This window comes from Scyliorhinus torazame, chromosome 11 (genome assembly GCF_047496885.1).
Source record: "Scyliorhinus torazame isolate Kashiwa2021f chromosome 11, sScyTor2.1, whole genome shotgun sequence".
Taxonomy (NCBI): Eukaryota; Metazoa; Chordata; class Chondrichthyes; order Carcharhiniformes; family Scyliorhinidae; genus Scyliorhinus; species Scyliorhinus torazame.
The window spans coordinates 141,518,039-141,537,135 of record NC_092717.1 but is presented as its reverse complement, the minus strand read 5'-3'; the positions used below and the strand labels follow the sequence as shown (position 1 = coordinate 141,537,135).

Here is a 19,097-nt window from a genome sequence, read left to right as displayed (position 1 = left end):
AACGTTAGTTAAACAGAATTTGCCTTTAACAAATCCATACTGGCTTTCCTTAATTAATCCACATTTATCCAAATGATTGTTAATTTTGTCCTGGATTATTGTTTCTCAAAGCTTTCCCACTCCCAAGGTTAAACTGACTGACCTGGCATTGCTGGGCCCATCCTCACACTATTGAGGTTGGGACATTTGCAATTTTCCAGTCCACTGGCAAGACTCCTTTGTTTGAGGAGGATTGGAAAATTATTGCCAGTGTCTCCACAATTTCCACCTTTACTTCCCTTAGATGCATCTGATTCATAAAATAAATCTGGAATTGAAAGTGAGTCTCAGTAACATACTTGAGAGAAAATGCTGGAAAATTTCAGCAGGTCTGGCAGCATCTGTAGGGAGAGAAAAGAGCTAACATTTCGAGTCCAGATGAACCTTTGTCAAAGCTATAACCCAGAGAAAGTGGGAAATATTTATACTGTGAAGTGAGAAAGAAAGACGAGTCTTAGCCACAGAAACCCAGGGAAACGGGGTGCTAATGGCCACAGAAACCAAGGGGAAAGAGTGCTAATTGCAGTCCCTAGAGAGAACAAAATGTGTGACCGCCCAAACAGCAGAGAAACTAACATCAGAGGGGAAAGTGTGACAGATGTAGATGTGGGGGAGGGGAAGGGGGAAGCAAAGGGGAGAAAGGGGAAGGAAAGGTGGATAAGATGGGGGGGGGGGGGGGGGATATATATAAAGAAAGACAAGAGAGAAAGAAATGGTAAAAGACAGTTAAAATGAAAGGGGATGAAAACAAATGGGTCGAGGTGGGGTAGAGCTAATCATCTGAAGTTGTTGAAATCGATGTTGAGGCCGGAAGGCTGCGGTGTGCCTAACCGGACAATGAGATGTTGTTCCTCCAGTTTGCGTTGAGCTTCACTGGAACATTGCAGCAGGCCAAGGACAGACATGTGGGCATGGGAGCAGGGTCTTGTGTTAAAATGGCAAGCAATGGGAAGGTCAGGGTCCTGAATACGCACAGACCAAAGGTGCTCAGTAAAGGGATCACCCAGTCTGCGTTGGTCTCTCCGATATAGGGACGTCCAGATTGGGAGCAGCGAATGCAATAGACCAGATTGAATGAGGTGCAAGTGAAACGCTGCTTAACCTGGAATGAGTGTTTTAGGCCTGGGATGTTAAGCATCGAAGAGGTAACGGGGCAGGTGTTACATCTGCGATTGCATGGGAAGGGGCCATGGGTGATGGGAGAGGAGTTGGGAATGGTGGAGGAGTGGACTAGATTATCCCGGAGGGAACGGTCTCTGCGGAATGCTGACAGAGGGAGTGAAGGGAAGATGTGTTTGGTGGTGGCATCACGCTGGAGTTGGTGAAAATGGCGGATTATTAGGAGGCTGGTGGGGTGAAGTGTGAGGACGAGGGGGCTCTATCCTTGTTCTGGAAGGGAGGGGAAGGGACGAGGGTAGTGGCGCGGGAGATGGACCGCACATTGTTGAGGGCCCTGTCAACAACTGAAGGTGAGAAATCACGGTTGAGGAAGAAGGAACACATTTTCAAAGCATCATTTTGGAAAGTGGCATCATCGGAACAAATGCGACGGAGGAGAAGGAGCTGAGTGAGAGAAGAGGATGGAGTCCTTACAGGATGTAGGGTGTGAAGAGTTGTAGTCCAGACAGCTGTGGGAGTCGGTGGGAATCAGTGGGCTTGTAGTGGATATTAGTAGATAGTCTATTGCCGGAAATGGAGACAGAAAGATCAAGGAAGGGAAGGGTCTGGAAAGTGATGGAGGGGTCGAAACTAGAAGCAAAGTTGATTAATTTTTCCAGGTCCGGATGAGAGCATGAAGCAGCGCCAAAATAGTCATCAGTGTACCGGTAAAGGAGTTGTAGGAGGGGACCCGGTTAGGCCTGGAACAAGGAATGTTCCACATACCCCATAAAAAGGCAAGCGTAGCTAGGACCCATGCGGGTACCCATTGCTATACCTTTGATTTGTAGAAAACGGGATGAGTTAAAGGAGAAGTTGTTGAGAGATAGAACAAGTTCAGCCAGGCGGAGGAGAGTGGTGGTGGATGGGTATTGTCCGGGCCTCTTTTCGAGAAAGAAGTGAAGAGCTCTCAGGCCATCCTGGTGTGGGATGGAGGTGTAGAGAGATTGCACATCCATGGTGAATAGAATGCGGTTAGGGCCCGTGAACTGGAAGCTGTCAATATGACGCAGGGCATCAGAGGAATCCCGGATGTAGGTGGGGAGGGAATGGACCAGAGGAGTGAGGATGGAGTCAAGATAAGAGGAAATAGGTTCGGTGGGGCAGGAGCTTGCTGACACAATGGGCCTGCCGGGACAGTCCTTTTTGTGGATTTTGGGAAGTAGGTAAAAGCAGGCTGTCTGGGATTGGGAGACTATGAGGTTCAGTGGTCTGGTCATGGTCCAGGGGGAGGTAGGAGGAAGTATTGGAGAGTTGGCACTCAGCCTCGGCAAGGTAGAGGTCAGTACACCAGACGACAACAGCACCTCCTTTGTTGGCAGGTTTGATGACAAAGTCGGGGTTAGACCTGATGGAATGAAGAACAGAAAGTTCGGAATGAGAGAGGTTGGAATGGGTGAGGGGGGCAGAAAACATAAGACGGCCAATGTCCCGTCAACAGTTCTCAATGAAAAGACTGAGGGCAGGTAATTGCCCCGGTGGGGGTGTCCACTTGAAAGCAGAATGTTGGAGGCACATGAAAGGATCAGTGGAACGGGGGGAGCTCTCTTGCCCAAAGAAGTGTGCACGGAGACGAAGGCGATGAAAGAAGAGTTCAACATCATGTCGAGCCCAGAATTCATTGAGGTGCGGACGTAAGGGTACAAAGCTGAGTCCTTTGCTGAGAACAGCATGCTCATCCTCAGAGAGCGGAAGGTCAGAGGGTATAGTGAACATGCGTCAAGGGCTGGGAGAAATGGGGTACGAGGGATTGGGACTGGTGGAGGGCCTAGGATGGGCAGTGGTGTTGATAAGTTGTTGAAGCTTGCGTTCCTTAACATCGGCAAGAAACAGGAACAGTTTCTTGTTAAGGCGTCGAATGATGTGAAGGATGATTGACTGTTGTACTTACTTGGTCGAGCTTACATGTGACTCCAGACCTACAGCAACGTAGGTAACTCTTCATTGCCCCCTGAAATGACCTTACAAGCCATTCAATTGTACCAACCTGTGGATGCACCTACACTAGGTGGACTGCAGTAATAACAGAAGAAGGCTCACCAGCATCCTCTCAAGGACAATTAAGTTGGGCAACAAAATGTTGGCTTTGTCAGCAACGCCCACATTTTGTTGTGATTTATCAACTTTTAAGAACATTTGCATATCTTCCATTTATCAAAGTTTAACCCATCCAGTGTCTCAACTATCTCCTCTTTCACTTTGGCTATATTCAGCATTGTTCTCACTCACATTATCAACCTGACATCTGTCATAAGCACCCTTTTCCTGCTTCATCCTACTCTCCATCTCCTTTGTCATCTAGGGAGGTCTGGACTTTTTTGTCCTGTCATTCCCCTTCAAGGGATGTACCTTACTGTCCCTGAATATTTCCTCTTTAAAAACAGCCCATTGTTCTGTTAAGTATTTTGCTTGCCATCTTTGATTCCAATTTACCGAGACAGGTCCGTTCTTACATATTGAAATTGGCCCTCCTCCAATTAATCACCTTTACTCTAATTTCTCTTTTGTCTTTTTCCATAGCTAACCTCAAGGTCATACTATGATCATTGTTCTCTAAATGGTCTCCTCCAACACTTGATCAACAAGGCCCACCTCATTTCCTCAACCCAGATCCACCAATGCCTCCTTTCATTTTTGTCCAGAAACATACTGACCTGGAAAACTTCCCTGAAGACACTTCAGAAACCCTTCTCCCTCTATGTCCTTTACGCTATTACTATCTCAATCAATACAAGGATAATTAAAGTGCTCATGATCACAACTCTGTGATTTTGCACATCTGTAATTTCTTTGCGAACTTGTTCCTCTATATCTTTTCCATTCATGTGTGACCTATAGAATACACTCTCTAATGTAAAATATACATCTACTGTTTTGTAGCTCTACCCAAATAACTAACAGCAACTTCACTGTTAAGGCCTGACTTCCTTTCTTATGTTTGATTGCATGCTTGTTTTGCAACGTTTCCCTGCTAATTAACCTTCTACCATGGAAAGTGTGCACTCGGACTTTCACACTACCATGAAGCTTTTTATTGAAAGAACCCATCCATGCGGTTACTAATACACCGATTACACATTCTGTGACCTCTCCTCCACAAAATTATATGGTCTCCTGCTAGATGTTGTATTTCTTGAGGAAAACACATCATACAGAAAGAGGTCATTGGCTTTGAAGGTGCATGCGAAATCTAAAGCATAGAAATAGTATAATCACTGCCCAAACAATTCTGTACATTACATTCAAACCCAACCCTCTATCAAGACAATCCAACAGGTTTGTGCCAACAAATTTGAAAGATTTCAAATAATCCAAACCCGGTTTCTATCTGGAAATGCACATAGCCTGAACATATGCCGGCTGGTGTGGGCAGGAAAGAGGTGGACTTGAAGCCAGGATGCAGAAGGCCACACAGACGCCTGCACCATAGAACAGGGTTTTTGAAACTGCAAGTCGTGACTCACAGGAGGGTTGCAGAGCGATCGGTCGCAGCATTCCCGACCACGGGAGAAGCGCCTAATGTCTGCGACCAGCTTTTGCACTCTTTTTATTGGCTTTTCTCATATGTATAAACAATTGTATACATACACATCATATTTTTCTTACCCGCGTTAATTTACTTTATTGTACAAAGAAGTTTATTTTGTCTTTCATTTAATTGACCCGATATACATTTCACCATCCTCTGGATCGGTCTATGGTCCCTCAGTTCGTCCTCCTATTCTAGCATGGCTGGGGGGAATCTGTGATTGCTGCAGATGAGGGACATTTTAGTTAGCCTGAAGTGTTGTCTCAGCTAGGTCCACGTTCTCAGCGTGGCCGCTACCACTGGGTTCATTGTGTATCTTGTTGAGGGGGATGGGAGTGATGTAGTCAGGGCCTGGAGGGTCGTTCCTTTACAGGAGGCCTCCTCCATTTGTACCCAGTCTCTGCTGGGTTCTTGTACTCAGCTCCTCACTCTTTCTGCCGTTGCTGCCCAGTGGTAATATTATAGGTTTGGTAAAGCCAGGTCCCCTTTGAATTTCCTTCTTTGCAGTCTCAAACAAAGAACAAAGAAATGTACAGCACAGGAACAGGCCCTTCGGCCCTCCAAGCCCGTGCCGACCATACTGCCCGACTAAACTACAATCTTCTACACTTCCTGGGTCCGTATCCTTCTATTCCCATCCTATTCATATATTTGTCAAGATGCCCCTTAAATGTCCCTATCGTCCCTGCTTCCACTACCTCCTCCGGTAGTGAGTTCCAGGCACCCACTACCCTCTGCGTAAAAAACTTGCCTCGTACATCTACTCTAAACCTTGCCCCTCTCACCTTAAACCTATGCCCCCTAGTAATGACCCCTCTACCCTGGGGAAAAGCCTCTGACTATCCACTCTGTCTATGCCCCTCATAATTTTGTATACCTCTATCAGGTCGCCCCTCAACCTCCTTCGTTCCAGTGAGAACAGACCGAGTTTATTCAATCGCTCCTCATAGCTTATGCCCTCCATACCAGGCAACATTCTGGTAAATCTCTTCTGCACCCTCTCTAAAGCCTCCACATCCTTCTGGTAGTGTGGCGACCAGAATTGAACACTATACTCCAAGTGTGGCCTAACTAAGGTTCTATACAGCTGCAACATGACTTGCCAATTCTTATATTCAATGCCCCGGCCAATGAAGGCAAGCATGCCGTATGCCTTCTTGACTACTTTCTCCACCTGTGTTGCCCCTTTCAATGACCTGTGGACCTGTACTCCTAGATCTCTTTGACTTTCAATACTCTTGAGGGTTCTACCATTCGCTGTATATTCCCTACCTGCATTAGCCCTTCCAAAATGCATTACCTCACATTTGTCCGGATTAAACTCCATCTGCCATCTCTCCGCCCAAGTCTCCAGACAATCTAAATCCTGCTGTATCCTCTGACAGTCCTCATCGCTATCCGCAATTCCACCAACCTTTGTGTCGTCTGCAAACTTACTAATCAGACCAGTTACATTTTCCTCCAAATCATTTATATATACTACAAACAGCAAAGGTCCCAACACTGATCCCTGTGGAACACCACTGGTCACAGCCCTCCAATTAGAAAAGCATCCCTCCATTGCTACCCTCTGCCTTCTATGGCCTAGCCAGTTCTGTATCCACCTTGCCAGTTCACCCCTGATCCCGTGTGACTTCACCTTTTGTACTAGTCTACCATGAGGGACCTTGTCAAAGGCCTTACTGAAGTCCATATAGACAACATCCACTGCCCTACCTGCATCAATCATCTTGGTGACCTCCTCGAAAAACTCTATCAAGTTAGTGAGACACGACCTCCCCTTCACAAAACCGTGCTGCCTCTCACTAATACGTCCATTTGCTTCCAAATGGGAGTAGATCCTGTCTCGAAGAATTCTCTCCAGTAATTTCCCTACCACTGAAGTAAGGCTCACCGGCCTGTAGTTCCCTGGATTATCCTTGCTACCCTTCTTAAACAGAGGAACAACATTGGCTATTCTCCAGTCCTCCGGGACATCCCCTGAAGACAGCGAGGATCCAAAGATTTCTGTCAAGGTCTCAGCAATTTCCTCTCCAGCCTCCTTCAGTATTCTGGGGTAGATCCCATCAGGCCCTGGGGACTTATCTACCTTAATATTTTTTAAGACACCCAACACCTCGTCTTTTTGGATCACAATGTGACCCAGGCTATCTACACCCCCTTCTCCAGACTCAACATCTACCAATTCCTTCTCTTTGGTGAATACTGATGCAAAGTATTCATTTAGTACCTCGCCCATTTCCTCTGGCTCCACACATAGATTCCCTTGCCTATCCTTCAGTGGGCCAACCCTTTCCCTGGCTACCCTCTTGCTTTTTATGTACGTGTAAAAAGCCTTGGGATTTTCCTTAACCCTATTTGCCAATGACTTTTCATGACCCCTTCTAGCCCTCCTGACTCCTTGCTTAAGTTCCTTCCTACTTTCCTTATATGCCACACAGGCTTCGTCCGTTCCCAGCCTTTTAGCCCTGACAAATGCCTCCTTTTTCTTTTTGACGAGGCCTACAATATCACTCGTCATCCAAGGTTCCCGAAAATTGCCGTATTTATCTTTCTTCCTCACAGGAACATGCCTGTCCTGTATTCCTTTCAATCATCATTCTCGGTTTGGGAATTCTTGGGTTCTTACCCCCCCCCACGAAACAAACGCCATGATTAGGCTGTCTACATTTTGGAACAATGCCTTGGGGATGAAGATCGGTATGGATCTAAACAGGAAGAGGAACCACGGCAGTACGTTCATCTTGATCGTCTGCACTCTCCCCACCAGGGAGAGTGGGAGTGAGCCCCAACTTTGAAGGTAATTTCTTACTTCCTCCACCAGGCTGGTCAGGTTCCACTTGTGGATCTGTGTCCAGTCTCTGGCTATCTGGGTCCCCAGATAATGGAATCTGTTCTGGGCCGTTTTAAACGGGAGCCCCTCCAGTTCTGTCCCTCCCCTTTTTGGGTTTACTGGGAATGCCTCGCTTTTGCCCAGGTTAGGTTTGTAGCCCGAGAAGGTTTCAAACTCTTTCAGTATTTGCAGTATTGCCTTCAGTCCCTCCTGTGGCTTAGAGACATAGAGGAGCAGGTCATCTGCATAGAGTGAGACTCTGTGCTCTCTGTCTCCTCTCCAGATTCCCTTCCAGTTTTTTACGTCCCGCAATGCTGTCCAGTCTCTGGCTATCTGGATCCCTAGGTAATGGAATCTGTTCTGGGCTGTTTTAAACGGGAGCCCCTCCAGTTCTGTCCCTCCCCCATTTAGCTTCACTTTTGCGCAGGTTATATTTGTAGCCCAAAAAGGTTCCAAACTCTATCAGGATCGGCAGTATTGCCTTCAGTCCCTCCTGCAGCTTCGAGACATAGAGGAGCAGGTCATCTGCGTAGAGTGAGACTCTGTGCTCTCTGTTTCCTCTCCGAATTCCCTTCCAGATTTCCGCCTCCTACAGGGCTATAGCCAGGGGTTCGATCGCTAGAGCGAACAAGATGGGGACAGGGGGAAGCCCTGTCTTGTTCCTCTCTGTAGCTGGATGTATTCATAGCTGGTGGTGTTAGTTTGGACGTCACCTTGGGAACATTGTACAGGAGACTCAGACAGGCGGTGAACCCCACTCCTAGCCCAAACCGTTCCAGCACCATGAGGAGGTAGTTCCATTCGACTCTGTCGAAGGCCTTTTCTGCGTCCAGGGAGACGATCACCTCTGGTGTTCTCTCTCCGGCAGGTGGGGGGCGGGGGGGCGTCATTATTACGTTCAGCAACTGCCTGATGTTCGCTGTGAGCTGCGTACCCTTGACAAAGCCTATTTGGTCCTCTGCGACCACCTCCAGAACGCAGCCCTCCAGCCTTTTGGCCAGGACGTTTGTAAGTATTTTCGCATCCACATTCAGCAGTGAAATGGGTCTGCATGATCCACATTCCGTCGGGTCTTTATCCTTTTTTGGGTATCAGTGAAATTGTGGCCTGTGCCAGTGTGGGGGGCAGAGTGCCCCCTGCCAGTGAGTCTGCGAACATGTCCCTGAGGTGTGGGGCCAAGACTGGTGCAAAGATTTTGTAGAAGTCCGCCGGGAACCCATCGGGTCCCGGTGCCTTCCCCGTCTGCATGGAGCTGATGCTCTCCGTGATTTCTCCCAGATCTATTGGTGCTTCCAGCTCTCCCAGTCTGTCTTCCCCCACAACTGGTAGTTCCAGTCTGTCTAGGAACTGTTTCATCCCCGCGACCCCATTGGGGGCTCGGAGGTGTACAGTCCCCGGTAGAAGGTCTCAAATGCCCGAAAGACCTCCTTTGGTTCTGTTATCAGTCTGCCACAGCTATCCGTTACTTGCGCTACTTCCCTCGTGGCTGCCTGCTTTCTCAGCTGGTGAGCCAATAGGCGGCCAGCCTTGTCTCCGTGTTCGTAGAAAGTTCCCCATGTGTGGCGGAGTCGGTACACTGCTTTCCTAGTTGCTAGCAGGTTAAAGTCCATTTGTAGCTTTTTTCGCTCTGCCAGCAGCTCTACGGTCGGGGCCTCGGAGCGTGATCAGCTTTTAAATGCAAACGGCAGAAGCGGCGGCAGAGAGCAGGTCACCCACCCAGCACATACACTGACTTCATGCACCATGTACATCCATGCTTTTTGCCCCAAAATCACAGAGAGATCCCTCCATCGTCTAACTGCGAGCAAGCAAGACAGCAGGACTGTGAAGAACTGAAGATGGATCATTTTGTTATAAGGAAGAGAGGGCTAGAGACACAACAGGCCAGGATCTCACAACTGAATCTGCTATAGAGAACATCTCAGGAGAGTCCATGGCAGGACAAAGCAGTGCTAGTGTGGGCTGCTCAGGAGACTCCATAGCAGGACAAAGCAGCTCCAGGGCCTTTGGTGAATAGCCTACTGAGAAGAAACTGAAATTGGGAACAAAGCAGTATAAAGATGATTTCTTGAGGTATGGCTTTGTTAATTGGGCATCAGGATATAAAAGCCCGTGTGTGTTATAGGCAGGGACGTACTGGCAAATGAGAGTTGGATGCTAACTATGTCTTAACTTGCAGACATATTTTCAATTCTAAACGAACGGAACCTCAATTTGCAAGGGAAGAATGATGATTGCTTACGGAACTGTGAAGAAATAGATGCTTTCCAATAGTCATTAGAATTTTGACGAGTACAAGGTCAAAACTACTATATGTTCTCCACACTTCTACAACACATCAAAGAAAACAGGGTTACTAAGGGAACTGTCAACAGACGAGCAAGTCTTATTCAGTCAAACCTGGCTGCGCTGATCAACAGTTTTTGTCCCTACTTTCCGGAGAAGTTGAAAGAGAAGAGGTCGGTGAAAAATCCTTGGGTTTGAGACCCCAGAGTCAATTATTAACTTACAGCTGGCTCCAAAATGACGAGACTAAATTTATGCACTTCATCTGTGACAGCACATTAAAACACGCCACAAGTCCATGAAGCTGTCAGCATTTTGGAGTAACATCTCTGCGGAGTATCCAGTGCTGAGTAAAACAAGCATTTGTTGCTATTAACCTTCACAACGGGCTGCTTGTGCAAGGTTGGATTTTCTATCCTCACAAAGATGAAAACAGCGCAAAGGAACCGGCTGAACTCTGCACCTGGTATGCATATTGCCCTCTCCTCCTGTGAACATGATTGGAGTGAGATGGTGAGGACCAAGAAGGCTCACCTGTCGCATTAAAGGTAAGAGAAGGTGGTGTGTTGCGAAGGTCGGCCAGCGTGGGGTTGCAAAGGTTGGCTGGCATGGGTCCCAAAGGTCAGCCAGTTGGTAAAAGTGAGTCCCAGGGGGACTTCCGGTGGTGGCCATGAGCTGAGCATGAAAGATGGCCCTCACAGGGGCTTTTCACAGTAACTTCATTTTAAGCCTACTTGTGACAATAAACGATTTTCATTTCCATTTCATCTAAGAACTTCGACAATGGCTTTTTAACCCAAGCAAATGGGCACCAAAAGTACTCATATTCCCCCAGACTAACCCCCCAATCGACCGCACTGCCAAGCAGGATGGGAAAGAATCAGCCGTCCAGCCAAAAAGCCAGGAAAGACAAGGGGAGGGTAACCTCAGCTTCAGAGCAGGGACCTGCACAAAACTGATGAGGATCGACCCTGCGGAGTTCCTACCGCAAACCCAGGTGCTAATGGTCAAAATGACATGCTTTATCACCTCTGAACTCCAGAGTCATAGGCAGTAGATGAGAAGAGACTTCCTGACAGCCGTTGAAACGACAATGGAGGCTCCTACAGCCCCCAAGAAGGAGGCAATGCACAATATGGAGTGGAGGGTAGAGGCCCAGGAGACGATGAAAAGAGCAATGGACCAAGGGGACTGGATCACAGCACTTGAGGCCGAGATAGTGAGCCTGGTCAAGACCCAGAAGAGGTTGAAGGATAGAGTCGTCGACCAGGAGAACCAATCGGATTGGCAAAACCTGAGAATTGTGGGGCCGCCGGAAGGAACGGAAGGGAGAAACCACATAGAATACATAGCAGTGGTGCTCAGGAAGCTGGTTGGTGAGGAGGGCTTCGCCAATTCCCCAGAGGTAGACCATGCCCACAGGTCACTTTGGCAGCAGCCCAGAGCTGGGGAACCATCCTATGCGATAATCGTGACGCGCCACAGGTACCAGGAAAAAAGAGCAGATCCTGAGGTGGGCGAAGAGTGCAAGGGTGCATGTGGGAAGGACATTCCATCCACCTGTACCAATGCATTGGTTCAGACCTGGCCAAGCGCCAGGCAGAATTCAAGGGTACCAAATCTGCATTGTACTAAAGTGAGATGCAGTTCGGCATGCTCTATCCTGCCAAGGAATGGGTTACGTACCAGGGTAAAAAACATTACTTTGATGCCCCGGAGGAGGCCAACAAGTTTGCCCAGAAAAATGGACTGGGCAACCAACAATAGAGGGAAATGGCCAGAACGCCACCAGTAAGAATTCAAGAGGGGCAGGGCGACCACAGGCAGAGGCACGGAGAGAGTGGGGGAAGAGAAGTAGACAGGGGTTAAATAGGGGAATCCAACTGTTAGAGGAGCTGCTACACTAGTGAGCAGGCTGGTGTATGGAAGTACAGTGAAGGAGGAGGCCGCAGCGCGTCTCCCGGTGGGAGGGAGTGTCTGGCAGAGGGGAAGGGAAAAACAGAACTTCAGGGGAAAAAGCAGGGGTAGGGGAGAGAACAAGGATAAGAGGGGTAAAGGAGGAGAAAGAGGGGGGTAGGGGGTGGGGAGGGGGATGGGAGGGTAGAGCGCTGGTTGCAGAAGACGGCGATGGCGAAAATGAAGACGTCATCAGCAGTCATCTTGAATGGCCCATGAACAAGAGCAGGCCCAGATGAACAGGGTCAGGCCCACAGGGTGAATATGGTTAACCGCACAGGAGGGGGGGTGGAAGTTCCCCCCATCCGGATAGTAACATAGAACGTGAAAGGCCCCAACGGGCCGGTGAAGAGATCCAGAGTCCTCGCCCATTTCAAGAGTCTGAGGGTGGACGTAGCCTTCCTACAGGACACACTTCAGAGAGAAAGACCGACCGCAGGTAAGGAAGGGCTGGCTGGGACAACTGTTTCACTCATGTTTCAACACCAGGACAAGGGGGTGGCCATACTAATCAACAGGACAGCTTCATTCACGGTGACGAAGAGCAATGGACCTGGGGAGGGGGGGGCACACATTATAGTCAGCAGAACCCTGGAAGGGGCCCCGGAGGTCTTGTTAAATATATACGCCCCGAACTGGGACAACACAGAGTTCGTCAAAATAAACAGTGCCCAAAATCCCTGACCAAGACACCCATCGACTCATCATGGGTTGGGGGGGGGGTCTTTAACCGCACACAGGATCCAACAATGGACAAGTCCAACCCCAGGACAGGAACCGTGTCAGGTGTGGCACAAGAATTGAATGCCCTTAAGGAGCAGATGGGGGGGGGGGGGGGGGGGCAGCCAAGCAATGGCAGATCGACTCCATACTGGAGGTAGATTGGCGGTACTCCACAGCCTCAACCGCAGAACTGCTGGCGGAGAGGAAAATGCTGCAAATGGAATTTGATCTGCTCTCCACAAGGAAGGCATCCACCAGCTCTGCCATGGAACATGGAGACAAGGCCAGCTGTATGCTGGCGCATCAGCTAAGAAAGCAAGCAGCTGCAAAAGAGATAGCAAGTTACGGACAGAAATGGTAGGGTGGTAGCAGCCCCAAATGAGGCCGGTGCAAACTTTTATCGAGGGCTATACAAATCCAAACCCCCGGATGGTGACTCATTGATGGAACAGTTCCTCGGCAGACTGGGCATACCGATGGTGGGGGAGGAAAGGAAACAAAGGCTGCAAGCACTGCTAGAGCTGGGCAAAATCGTGGAGTGCATTAATTCCATGCAGTCATGGAACGTGCCGGGAGCGGGTTGGTTCCCGGTAGATTTTTACAAATCATTTGCAGCAACACTGGCCCCGCACTTGCGGGAGATGTTCAATGATTCACTGTCAAAGGGGCTCTGCTGCCCATGCTGGCCCAGGCCTCGATCTCATTGATCCCCAGAAGTGATCACAGAAGATTTGTCAAGGGCAGACAGTTAACAGTGAACATCAGATGCCTGCTGAATGTAATAATGACCCCAATAATGACCCTGGACGCTGAGAAAGCCTTCAATTGCATGGAATGGAGGTATGAAATGAAAATGAAAATCGCTTGTCACAAGTAGGCTTCAATTAAGTTACTGTGAAAAGCCCCTAGTCGCCACATCCGGCACCTGTTCGGGAAGGCTGGTACGGGAATTGAACCGTGTTGCTGGCATGCCTTGGTCGTCTTTAAAAGCCAGCTACGTCCACCCTCAGACTCTTGAAATGGGCGAGGACTCTGGATCTCTTCACCGGCCCGTTGGGGCCTTTCACGTTCTATGTTACCAGTGTGCTAAACCAGCCCAGTCCCTAAACCAGGTACTCATGGAGGTGCATGAAAGGGTTCTTCCCGGAAGTGGAGGATAGGTGCAAGTGATATCAGGGGGACGGAGCCAACCACACCCACATGTTCTGGTCCTACCCCAGACTCAGGGATTTCGGGACTGCCTTTTTTGAAGCCATGTCCAGGGTGGTGGGGATCAAGGTGGAGCCGCCCGAGAGATTTGTCACTATCAGGTCATAATCATTTTTTCAGAAAGTGGCCTTTCGGCCCATTTAAGTAAACTCGAAATTGTGCTCGAATCTCAAATTAGCATTTTGTAATGCCAGCTTTGTTTTCCAAAGACTCAACGAGGCGTGTCGTCCTCAACGGGCGAAGGACAGCATCCAACTGTCGTTTGTAGCATTTTTAGGGAACACACACAAGGTACAGCATTGCTTAATCCTGTCGCTTTGTTAAAAGGAGGCACAACCGTCAGCTCGATTCAAAACCGAGTTGTGACTGAAGAAATTCAAAACATGTCAATAGATCTCTCAACTTAAGCCTGCTCATTATAATGTGCATTTTGAATTTGGTACCAAGAGGGAATAGTTTAGATATGTTGAGGGCACCCATTGCAGCGGGTACACAGCCGTCAGACGGTAACCGTCTTCTGAAGGCGTTGTAACATAATTGTGGGTGAGATTTACCAAACAGATCCTCGGCACCAATAAAGAAAAATCAATAGTACAACGAATGCGTCAGGTTCATTTATTTGGGACATGTTTTTTTTTTCTCTCCCTTCCCCGCCCCATGCTGGAAAAGCGACATTAAATGAAGCACTCAGCAGGGGACAAATCAGGAGCGCATGTTATTATCCCCGAGGGCTCAAAATCTTGGTCATGAAAAACAGATGGGAATGTAAGCTCGTTAACCTCGTGCGATTCACACCTGTGGCAATTAGCACTGTATCTGGAAAATATTTAATTTTATTTTTCCGTCACACCAACTTAAAATGATTCTAATAGCATCACCAGCCATTCATTTCGACGTAAAATTGCTACGGGTCTACATGAATTCAGTTTCATAAGAAATGTTACGGCAAGGTGGCCTGCTGACAACAATCCTGTTACCAATGGCTGTATCAACAGCTGCCTCAACGTCGCATGAACTAGATGACCTATCCAAGTTGCCGGTGGTAGAGGGTGTTGCTGTGTATATCAGCAAGTGCTCCAACCTCGCAATGCATCCAAAAAAGGTGCTGATGAAATGAAACTGCTTCAGCTTCATTGGTAAAATGGTCAGTTTTAGGAGCTCCTATCGGCCGGTAGCAGGATGAGAGTGGAACTGGAGCAGAGAACAACTTTTTTTTTAAAAGCTCGGGCGAATATCACATGGGCCATCCTACCACCATTTAAAAGCAAACCTGCCCGAACTATTTCATAGAATCACACAAAAGTTTACGGCACAACAAGAGGCCACTTGGCCCACCGTGTCTGCGCCGGCCTGATAAACGAGGCACCCGAGCCCAGATTCCACTTGGCGGCCATTTGGGACGGTGACCCGGCACATCTCCGAGACACACACCTCCTGGCCCAACAGTGACTCCCATTGTCTCTTGCGCGCACGCGGACGGGGGGGGGGGGGGGGGGTTAAACAGGTTGATTCTGCGCCGTAGGCCACAGCCGAGCCCGAGAGCAGGTAGTAACCGTCTCCATGGGAACGCGCGAGCAGCCGCGAGGTGTGGAGGGAGACACTGTGGGAGCGAGGATCTCCGGGCACGCGCGCCCATCCCCTGCGCGGCCCGGGAATGTCGGCGAGGCGGCGCTGGTGCGCGCATTCAGGGGCGGGGCGCGAGGGCTCGCGCTCGGTGCGGGTTGGGGGGGGGGGGGGGTGGCGCGCGCATGCGCGCGCTCAGGCGGGACCCACAGCCTCTTCGCAGCACAGTTACATTTTACGCCAGATTGTAGACAACCCGACCCGGCAACTCTCGGAGGGGGAGGGGAGAGATGGCACGCCATTCCGGGCCTTTTCATCGCATTTTGAACCTTAAAATATACAGTAGGGCAGCCACATGACAACGTTTGCGTTTAGGTTTTTTTTCCCTCCCACATTTATAATGACAAATTATACAGATAATCGACTGCAAACCAAACACCAGACTCTGCGAGCGGAGTAACTTGCTAATAAAAGGTAAGGTTGGTGACAGGCCTACTGGATAGCAATATGGTCGCCTGTAACACACTGTGCGCACACTGTAAAATTGATAACTCTGCAGCCTGGTAATGTTTTTAGTGCTGCCCTCTTGACTTTATCAATCATGTAAACCACGACACTAAATGAATGTAGAATACAACGGTGTATTCGGAGTTTCCGTTTATTCTTCCAACCAGAAGAGCTGAATGTCTTTGTGACTTACTAGTCAAGGAAACATACAAAATACTTCCCTGAGCATATTCTTCAACTGAGCCCTTTTGCTAATATTGTCTCAATCAAGTGCACAAACTCCCCTTTCCCTACATGTGTATGCATTTTTATTCCAAAGCGAATGCTACACATCTTTATTACATTTACTTGTCAACATCTCCACCGTTAATATTTATTATCTTTAACAGGGACGCTTTAGTTGGTGCTAAAACAAATCAGCTTTTAACATGCTTCGAGTCGGCATCAGCTCCTACCCATACTCTTATTGTAAACTATATTAAAACGTCTTGGTATTTACTTGGTATACATGAGAAACAGGACCTAGAATCAGATAATCAGGCAGGTAGGTCTGGCCAATCGTTGTCAGATTTCTATCAGCATTCATCGGCTGCTGGTACCTTCGTCCCATCGTGATGAAAGAAATGCCAGGTCCTGAGGTTCTGTTGCCTGGTGACAAAAGTGCATATCCCAGACCATGGAGGATATGAATGCAGAAATATCGATAAATTTTAATCTAACTCTCCATGATGCTGTTCACTGAGCAGTAAAATATCAAAATGCACCGTCGATGTAGCCTCTGGAACCCACGATATTTCCTGTACTTTCAATGAGCATAAATACTGTGGAATTGCTTTCTGTGGAATGTATAAAATGGATACTGAACAGTGCAAAGCGCCCTCCCATTTTATTTGCAATTGCCTGTCCTGTTGATGGCACTTGTAATTCAGTCTCTTAGGCAATCGGGTAGTGTAGTTAATTAGCCCGATAACACAGACGATGTTTCTCCAGCTCCCATGTCTTTTAAAAGATAGTAATCATGATGCCTAATTATCAGACAGCAACGGCGGATTTAGGGACAAGAGCGGATCTCTTGGGCAGACAGGAAAGAACTGTCCAAAAATAAGTCCCCAAAGCCCCCAGCATAATCCAGGTTGTCAGAAACGTTACGGAAAACAGAGCCCATCATTCGCGTCCGCGTTGTAATCACACCCTTTCTGTTTCACCGGGATAATCGCGTGGGTGGATGAGGGGATTTGGATTGTTAACAAAAATGTTTCTGAACAACAGCTATCACCATTACTCATCTAATGCTATTGAAATCTGTAGATCTACAAGTGCTGCTTAAAATAAGTGGTTAACCAGAGCCATTTAAAAAAAATATTCCTTATTAAATGGAAGTATAGGTAGTGTAGTTTTCCTTCTATTTATTTTGGAAATTGCAATATTAACACATTATAACATGATGCCAGATGTATTCGGGAAAACAGGTCTGTTGAGAAAATAACTAGAAAAACTGAGCGGGGGGATGGGGGGCGGCAGGGTGATATACACACCCACCAGCGCTGCATTTGGCTTCCGACCAAAAATTCTGTCCCGACACTATGTAATGATATCCGGGATGCATCAAACACTCGCACCTCAAATATGCCTTAAAATTAGACTCTGGGAATTAATGCTACTTTTAAAAAATCTTCTCAAGGCAAGTGGTCGAGCTGTAAACTAAAGAAGCAATTGACCCCAAACGTCATTTTCCCTGTAATTAAATAGAGAGATCATTGTAGGATGAGTGTACAAACTAGACGTGCCAACCGAGGCAACATGACCGCCTGATGTACCATACTGAAAGATCCCCATCATCAGGCAGCCAACTGTGGCACCCCTTTGCTTCTTTACGTACAGACTTGGAAACAAATAAACATCAACTTTAATACAAGTGAGCACTAACCGTTGTTTTGACTGGCACGTAAAGGACCAGTTTACCACCACCTCCAGCCTTCAGCTCCTCCGACGATCCCAGCTGGAACCCTTTCGATTTCACCCAGAATTTAAATTTGGCGTTATCGGCAGAGCTGGGCTCTACTCCGCTCAGGAATTGGACGATGCGATCGTATTTCTTACGGGTGACCGTCTTGGTTTTGCCCGAGTCCCCGTAGGTCTTCAGACACCAGTCCTGAAACTGGCGGTACAGGTCCCGGTCGCTGCTGTCCCGTGCGGCCGCTTTGTTCTCCATAATAGCCCAGGAGCCTGGGACTCGAGTGTGGTTAATGTATGGACTTTACACCTGGATAGCCCAACGGAACAATAATACACCGAGAGGGGTGTTAGTCGACAAATCCCAACAGCAATGCTAATACATCAAATCAGTCTTTATATTTTTTTAAAATAATATATAATAAGAACGGTATAAAAGACCGAGCAATGCACAAACTGCCGGTTTGCAAAGGGAGCGATGTGGCCGGGAGACCCGCTCTGTGGTCGCAGTTTTTTTTTTGTTCTTGCCCCGGTTGGTACCGTTAGCAGCACTGCCGCCCTTGTCCGAATCGGTGCCGCCTGCGGGACTCTGGCCGTGCAGAGTGAGGCGAGCGGATCACGCGCCGCGCTCTCCCGGGCCCCCCCCCGAGCTGCCAGAGACAGAGCGCGAGCGCCGGGCTTCCCTGCTCCACCAGCTCTTCCCTTTTTGTTTCCAGCCGTGCGATTGGACAACGGAACAAAAGTTTCTCTGGCGACGGCCAATCAATGATGTCACGTACAGCTGTCCCATTTAGGAATACAGTGCAACACGCATGCCTTCTGCACCGCGATAGCAGCGCACATTCAACAGCTGGTCCAGGTGAATGCAGAACACACATCCTGCATCTTAAAAAGAAATAAGGGTCTCTGGTCTGGTTCCTGCGCGAAGCCAAGCCAGGGAATCAAGCGAAATTACGGCTATCAAAATATAAGTGATATATGTCAGACAGATGCTCCTTATCTAAACAAAACACCTCTAAGAATACTGCAAAGGTACACATTTTGGTTCTGAGATGATAACGTCAAACACTTTACTTGTCACTTTATCTCTCAATTTGAAGTTTAAGACTTACCAGTGACACATGGCCACGACTGACCTGACGCTCTAACTGCTATGCTTAGACAGTTTCAAAATAAAATAATTCAAGGGGTGTGGTAGCTTCGCTAACTGGGCCAGCATTCATTGCCCATCTCTAATTACCCTTGAGAACGGGGTGGTGAGCTACCTTCTTGAACCACTACAATCCATGTGGGCGGCACAATAACAGTGGTTAGCACTGCTGCCTCACAGCGCCAGAGACT

General features: G+C 48.2%; 1 protein-coding gene across 3 annotated transcripts in view; it reads right to left on the bottom strand.

The window, feature by feature from the left end:
- The window catches only part of LOC140385559 (nucleolar protein 4-like), a 635,493-nt gene extending 617,068 nt beyond the window's left edge, over window positions 1-18,425 (bottom strand). For 2 of the 3 annotated variants that reach the window (XM_072467836.1, XM_072467837.1), the window contains exon 1: window positions 17,731-18,425. In XM_072467836.1, coding sequence (XP_072323937.1) covers window positions 17,731-18,015 — 285 coding nt within the window. In that variant the 5' untranslated portion in view covers window positions 18,016-18,425. The remainder of the gene's footprint in view (window positions 1-17,730) is intronic. The other variant, XM_072467835.1, reaches the window with a different exon arrangement.
- Between the last annotated feature and the right edge of the window lie 672 nt (window positions 18,426-19,097).